The sequence below is a fragment of the Desmodus rotundus genome, chromosome X (assembly GCF_022682495.2).
Source record: "Desmodus rotundus isolate HL8 chromosome X, HLdesRot8A.1, whole genome shotgun sequence".
NCBI classification, from domain to species: domain Eukaryota; kingdom Metazoa; phylum Chordata; class Mammalia; order Chiroptera; family Phyllostomidae; genus Desmodus; species Desmodus rotundus.
In genome coordinates, this window is record NC_071400.1 from 33,521,482 (window position 1) to 33,528,695 (window position 7,214).

The window sequence follows — 7,214 nt, forward strand, 5'->3', positions numbered from 1 at the left end:
TGTAGTCTTGTATAGCATGATAAGAATTGGGGGCTTCCCTCTCATAATGAATAAGAAATCATGGCTGAAAACTGAAGAGAGGCAAACTAAAAGAGTATGGCAAGAAGCCAGGTAAGGAATGACAGGGGCTGAGATTAAGATGTATCGGTGGAAATTGTAAGAAGGATACAGACACAAGAAAAATGTAAGAATCTATACTCAGTGGTCATTAAAATAAAAAAGTAAACACAAAATCTTCCAATCAAAGACTTTATTTATATGCAATGCATTACAAGATTATTGATAATATGAAGTCATAGTTGATTATACATGTAGCTATTTTTTATTAATAATAATAGGTTACATAAAATTAAGATTTTCCCAGAAAGTGGAGCAAGAGGATTCTTTGACCTGTAACCTTGGAACCTGACAGAGACACTAAGCCTCTGAAACGTTATTTTTACCTCAGAGGTCAACATTGGTCTGGGAAGGTCCTAGAAAACCTGATGTAATATATATATATATGAGCTGGTGCAGAATGAAATCTCTAACTTCTGAAAATAAGATTCATATTCTAAGTTAAGTCTAGGTAACTCAGTTTCAGGAACTTCTCTCATTTAAGAGTTCTAGCAATGTTAAGAAGGACATCTGTGAACCAATGGTTGGTTTACAAGAGTTCCAAAGACTCTCATAAATGCTGGAATAAACTATTCATAGGTATAGGTTAAAACTACCTCACGGTCTCTGTTTTTAAAGCCACATTGCACTGCCCTGACAGGTAGGGCTTTTGTATGACGCAAAATTTTTCATTTGCTGGATCTCTTGGTCCTCCCTGGATCTCAAAATTCTATTCTGGCATTACCTTTTCCTGCACTGGTTAAGGGTTTATGTACTATAAGTTAAAGATTTAAAGAAGCTACCCAGATATTTTGGGGAGCAACTCAGAATGAAAACATCAATAATAAAAGTTAACTTCCTATATATCAAAGCAACACATCTAAAAGGTCAAGGATGTAAAAAGTGACCTTTTACATTTTAAAACACTACGGTGCTTAGTTACTATTTTCAAGAAATTATCAGAGAATATAGAAACCTTAAAACAATAGCTAAAATGATTAAAAGTTTTTGTTTTGGGGATTTTTTTGATTAAAAGTTTTAAAAAGTACTTATTCAGGGTTTAGTGAACACTCAAATACTTGTTAATTATAAATCTATGTTAATATATATTTTACTTTCCATAACTGAAAAACTAAGCTAAAATGTAGGAGTACATGTTATCTAATATATATTCCTAGCCCTACTCAATATGTAGCTATATGAAATATAAATCTATGCTCAACTAAAATGTAAAAGGATTATTACTTATAATATTTTTTGTTGTTTTTGTTTTTGTTTTATTTTTTTATTTATTTTTAATTACTTTATTATTCTTCAATTATAGTTGTCTGCATACTTATAATATTTTTTAAAGTAGGAAGCATATGCCTGGAGTCTGAATAACGTGGTGCCAGCCTGGTGTAGTATACTTCCTTTACAAGTATGGTGTCTCTTAGCATGAGGTCTTGTAAATAATGCAAAGAATTAAGAGACTGAACTTGGTTGAAGAGAAAAGCCTCATGAAAATGGATATAAAAACCAATTTAAAATTTCCATTTTTGTCAAGGAGAAATCTGAACCCCCAAATTATCATTCACAATTTGTTATTAATTATAATTTGAGATAAATCTCCAATATTTCTATGTCACGGGTGTCTGCCCAATGACAGTCTTGTATCAATAGACCAGAAAAAAAGGGGGCGATTCCTGACAGTCGCTGGAGGATAAAACTCATAGTTGCCTTTGGTTTCTGGTTCTACAACAGTGAGAAAAGATTACATCAAGGGAAAAACTTATTTTACTAAAGCCATTAAAAATCTACTTCAAAGGGGACCTCAAAACAAGTAGCCATGTTGATAATATGAATTCCATGCTCACGCTGAAGACACAAAGGTCTCCATCTCTCTAAGAGAACTGCTTTTACGGCATGACACACTCTCTCTCTTGCCTTGTAGCCAAGTAATTGGAACCCTAAACACATGGCGGAGCTTCTGTTGGAACCGGTTTCCAACAAAGCAATACAAAAAGGGATTAACGCAGCTGTTAGCAAATCCCAGGAGGATGGCAAAAGGAAGTGCCAGGTCAATGACAGCTATAACTTCACAGCTATTAATGACACCCAGCCAGGCCAGAGCATCCAGGAAGGTCAAAACATGGAAGGGAAGCCAACAAATAATGAACGCCAGAACAACAGCAGCGGCCATCTTCAGGACTTGGTCACGAGTTATTCTGTTCTTCCCATAGCTATTGGTCTTCAGCAAGTGTTTTCTGATTCCGAAATAGCATGTTGCTATGAATATCAAAGGGATAATGAAACCAAGGAAATTTTTCATTAAGGCAATCCCAGCTGACCATTGGGCATATTGCTCTGTTGGGAAAGCCATAATGCAAGCATTCACCCCCAAATAATCAACGGATCTGACATCTCGAAAATAAAATGTTGGCAATGAGGCCAGACAGGCCAGACACCAAACCAGGGGAACTGTATATGATGCTTGCCAGGGATTTCTTCTTTGGGACAGAAAGGGATAGATGACAGATTGGTACCTATCAACACTCATACAGGTGATAAAAAAAATGCTTGCAAACATGTTCAGGGTCAGGAAAGAACCAAACACTTTGCACATCACAGGTCCAAAGAGCCAGTCATATCTGTAAGAATAATAGGTTGCCCAGAGAGGAAGAGTAGCCAGAAGCAGTAAGTCAGCCACAGCCAGGTTGAAGATGTAAATGCTGGAAACCTTTTTAGGGCCCTTTTGACAACAAAACAGAGTAACCACAATTGTATTGACAAGAAATCCAATCGCGAAAATCATGTAGTACAGAACAGGAATCGCATCTAAATGCTTATCTGATGGCTTAGGCGAGCAGGTATCGGTAGACTCATTGCCAGAGACGTTTGCAGGTCCGAAGAAAGGACTGCTGGTGACGTTTCTGCTGATGGTGGCAAAGGTGAAGTTGCCTTTCATACTGAAATGTCAGCAGCTCCTGGTTTTATTGCCTTCTGTGAAAATAAAAAGGAACTCTCAGAACACATACAGAGTTTAGGACATCATTGAGTTATTAGCATTTTGCAAGTTTGTTGAAAGCAAAAGTGGTGGGCGATAATAGAAAACATTAGGAAGCAGAACCAGGACATAAAATGAGAGTGTGTTTTACTTCTGGAAAAAAAGCATTTTCTCAATAGTACTAAGAAGTTAAGACATTATAGCATTAGGGACTGAAAATTCTGAGAAACTACCTGTTGCCCATCTTTTATATCGTATTTTCAAAAGGTTGAAAGAAAATTAATATTCCAAGAGGTTAGCCAAGTTAGGAAATGCATGAAACAGACAAGAAGGATCCAAGAAGTAAGAAAAGTTAATATTTCAAAAACACTTGAGCACACATCTTAGTCTGTATACTTTCTAGAAACCACACTTCTGCCTGCTATTGCATAGAAAAATGCCTTATTCAAGTAACTAATTATATACAAATCATTACAGCCATGGAAAACATAAGTAACATAAGCTATGGAAAAAATAAGTAAGTGCACAAAAGATTGAAAGAGAATATGCAAAAAGAACATATTGAGTTGAGGGATTATGCTTGGTTTTTACCAATTAAGAAATAACTCATTTAGTTCTAGTTTTCCATTGTTGTCACAATAATAATATAAATAAGAGGAAGTTTTGAAACATGCATACTTCTAAAAATCCCCTATTTACATTTTAATAGAGAGTATGAGTTTTAGATGTAGATATTCAAATTCAATCTATTTCTTAAAATCCATTCTCTTTATCAATTGGGAAAAGAGAAAAAATGGCCAAATATGATTTAGGGTCAAGTAGAAATAGTTTTGATTGCTCAATAAAATAAGAATTGAACATCAAAAATTAATCATATGTAACTATATCCTTTTTCCTTTGGTGTCTTTTCAGTTTAATACAACTAAGTAGTCACATCGCTACAAGCCTCTCAACTGTTTCGGGTTTTGTGGTAGGTTTTTTTGGTAGCAACATTATTTTAAGACAAAAGAAAACTAGATAACAATAAACACAGTAAATTAAAGACTGTTACTTTACATTGTTTGAAAATACATATAAATAAACTACTCTATGAAAAACGTAATCACCAAAGAATCTCCTAATAAACAGCAAAGTTATCATTTTTATCCAATGCTCATTCTCTCATAATCTTGACCTAATAAATTAACATGAAAGAATCTAAAATAAACTCACTTGAAGACTTACTGGTTGTTGGAGTTTAAAACTTAGTTATCATAAATCAGCGTGCCTAGTTCTTAAGTGCACCCCTGTAAGAGAAACAGCAGTTAAATAATTTAGGAGTTTTGCAAATACAGTGTTAAAATACAGGGGAAAAATAAAGTTGATCCATAAAAAATATTTCCATTTAATATATGTTCTACTTCTCAAATACAGTATATATAAATTGTGCAGACCTACCTTAAAAATTCAAGCTGAAGAATGCTTTTAATTCTGTGCTTATTCGTTCCCTTAGACTCGGGGACGTAATAGCACAAGATCTCTGGTTTCCTTCTTATATGTTCAGTCTGTCCACTGGGAGCCTTCAACCTACATAATTCTAGGGCTGACTTATGAACACTTGCCAGCTTTCCAGAGGGGCTTTTTTTTTTTTGGCTGCAAAACATTAATCTGAAATTCTCACTGTCTCCAATCATAACAGCTCATTCAAATAAATCTCACACACAAAAAAATGAAGTTTCCACAAATGTGTTAGAGAATTTTGAAGTCAGTGGCTTACTTAAAAAGAGGAATATAATTATTTGCAGAATTTTCTCTTTATCCCTGATACTGGCATTCTAAAATGCATTAAGGAGTGGAGACTACGGAATTTATTGTAGTAGCAGAGTCTTTGTCCACCAATGTCTTTTGCAACTTTCATTATTTTTTGAAATTTTTTACCCTTGCTTATTAAAAACAGTAGCAACTTGACTCGAAGTCCACAATTTCTAAAATTTCTCCCTTGCTTTAAGCAATTTCTGTTGGCTTGTTGCTGGAGCGGTGGTGATAGAAGGGATATAATTTTCATGTCTTGGAAAAGAGGTGTTAACATTTAGTGTTCCCTTTCATAGGTCTTTGTCATATTTGTGGTTTCAATAAAAGCACACGAGGTGAACAAGGAGGAGGCAACTACTGCGGCCTAGATTGCATTGTTTCCCTCTTTGTGGGGGTGAGGGTAATCAACCTTACACGATCAGTCCCATAGAAGCAAGAATGACAAAAGGAAGAAAGAAAGAAAAGGTGATGGTAGTGATAATACTGCTTGACAATAAATGTTATATGTCAAACACTGTGCTAGATGCTTTACACTCAGTAGTTTAATGGAAAGGCAATATGGCACGCTGGTATGCAAATGGCTTCTGGAATCCAACTGCCTGGCTTCACAAGTTCAGCTGTATCGCTACTACTTCTATGGCCTTGGCCAAGTTGCCTTCCTTCTTTGTGTCTCAGCTTTCTCATCTGAGAAATGGAGATGATGGTAATCACCTATATCATGGAGTTACGAAAATCACATGAGCTCATATACATAAAGTGCTTAAAACCCTGCTGAGTACATGGTAGGTGCCATTATAAGCTATTAATATTAACTCCGTCTTACAAATCAGGAAACTAGGGCTCACAGAGTTTAACTTTTATGTGGTCACATAGCTGTTAAATGAGGACATTTGAATTTAAATCGAGGCGATCTAATGTCAGAGGCCATGTTCCTAACCTCCATACTACAGGAGGGAGCACTAGCTGGTCCTTTACACTCACCTATTGTCCTGGAAAACAGAAGGCCTGCAACATTACAGAAAGTCACCGCTAACCATAAACTGTTACAAAAGCACTCAGGTAGGAGAAAAGAATTTGGAGGATTGTTTTGTGAGAGATATTTTTCTTAATTGTATTCCCAAAATGGAGACAGCAGGTAGACAAAATGAGTGACTAGTCAGTTTACTACAGCGAGTCCAGAAAACCAGAGCACCCAAGACACTTAAATGGATATAAGGAGTCTAGTTATTTCTATGGGTCATATTTTCCTGGTAGCAAAATGAACCTGTGCACACTTGCAGGGCTGGGAGGCTCTGGGGAAATAACTGGGAATTAAAGAAACATATTTAGCAGAAGGAAAGCAACATAGAAGAGAGGGTAGGTGACAAAAGACAAAATTACAAATGACATGAGACAAAACACGTGCTTTTGACATTTGTCTCTCCATTAACCTTGAAGTCAGTCCTGTAGCACACCAGCAGATGGGACCAGTGAGAAGAGGTCACCGTTGCCTGAGAAATACAGTGAATTCAAAGGTTTGCTGCACACCGCTTTAGTGTCTCTTCTGCTAGACTGAGTTTGAATACTGAGAAAATGCTCCTAATATGCATACACACCATTTCATTAAATCTCAAAATATTTTTTCCTGTGCTCTGGACAGATTCGGGTGGAGGCTCTGTCCAAAGGATGGAAAACTGATGCTTGGGAAACAAAGGAATAGGAACATATAGTTATGGGCAGGAGAGCTGAAATGGGAACTGGTTTCATTCTTAGCTTAAGCCTGCTTTCTCCCTCCTTTTCAAATGTTTGTTTTTGCCACATACAAGGGAATTTTCCAGGCCAGAGCCTCCTGAGTGGTCAGCATGGGTCACATTCCCACCCTGCTCTATTTCTAGCCCCCTCTCATGCCCCTTGCAAGGAAACAGTCAGGAGGTGAGCTATAAACTTGTGAGAACAAACTGCAGGCTCGCCTCTGGGAGACCTAGCCTTGAACACCCCTAAGGAGCAGGAGACCTTGTCTAGAGCTTTTGTCCTTCATTATAGTAAGTTGTGACGTAAATAAAGTTTAAAGAGGCACACATTTCCCAGAAGATTAAAAAGGGCATTTACTCTGTTTCCTCATAATTTTAGGAGTAAAAAATTTCACAAGTCAACAAAAAATTTTGTAACTGCAGGGAATTAAAGAAAAAAGCAAAAAAAAAAGAATAACAATAATACTGACATCACTTGAAGTAAGAAATACAGTACATTATTGATTCTGCAAAGAACTCTAAGTTAAGCCAAAGATGTAAATACACTTGAGAGTCAAATAAATGTCAGTCACGGGAAGCAGTACAATACAAAACAATCACTCTCCGGGGGG

General features: G+C 36.4%; 1 protein-coding gene across 1 annotated transcript; it reads right to left on the bottom strand.

Annotated features, from left to right (window-relative positions):
* Positions 1 to 1,728: 1,728 nt before the first annotated feature.
* On the bottom strand, positions 1,729 to 4,631 carry AGTR2 (angiotensin II receptor type 2). The gene is made up of 3 exons (XM_024559333.2): positions 4,520 to 4,631; positions 4,307 to 4,368; positions 1,729 to 3,078 (listed from the first exon to the last, which is right to left on the bottom strand). Exon 3 carries the CDS (start codon positions 3,041 to 3,043, stop codon positions 1,949 to 1,951), a length of 1,095 nt encoding a protein of 364 aa, XP_024415101.1. The 5' UTR covers positions 3,044 to 3,078; positions 4,307 to 4,368; positions 4,520 to 4,631; the 3' UTR covers positions 1,729 to 1,948.
* Positions 4,632 to 7,214: the final 2,583 nt, after the last annotated feature.

Bases quoted from the DNA above. Each gene is read 5' to 3' on its own strand.
- AGTR2 (XM_024559333.2), bottom strand. From the start codon at position 3,043: ATGAAAGGCAACTTCACCTTTGCCACCATCAGCAGAAACGTCACCAGC.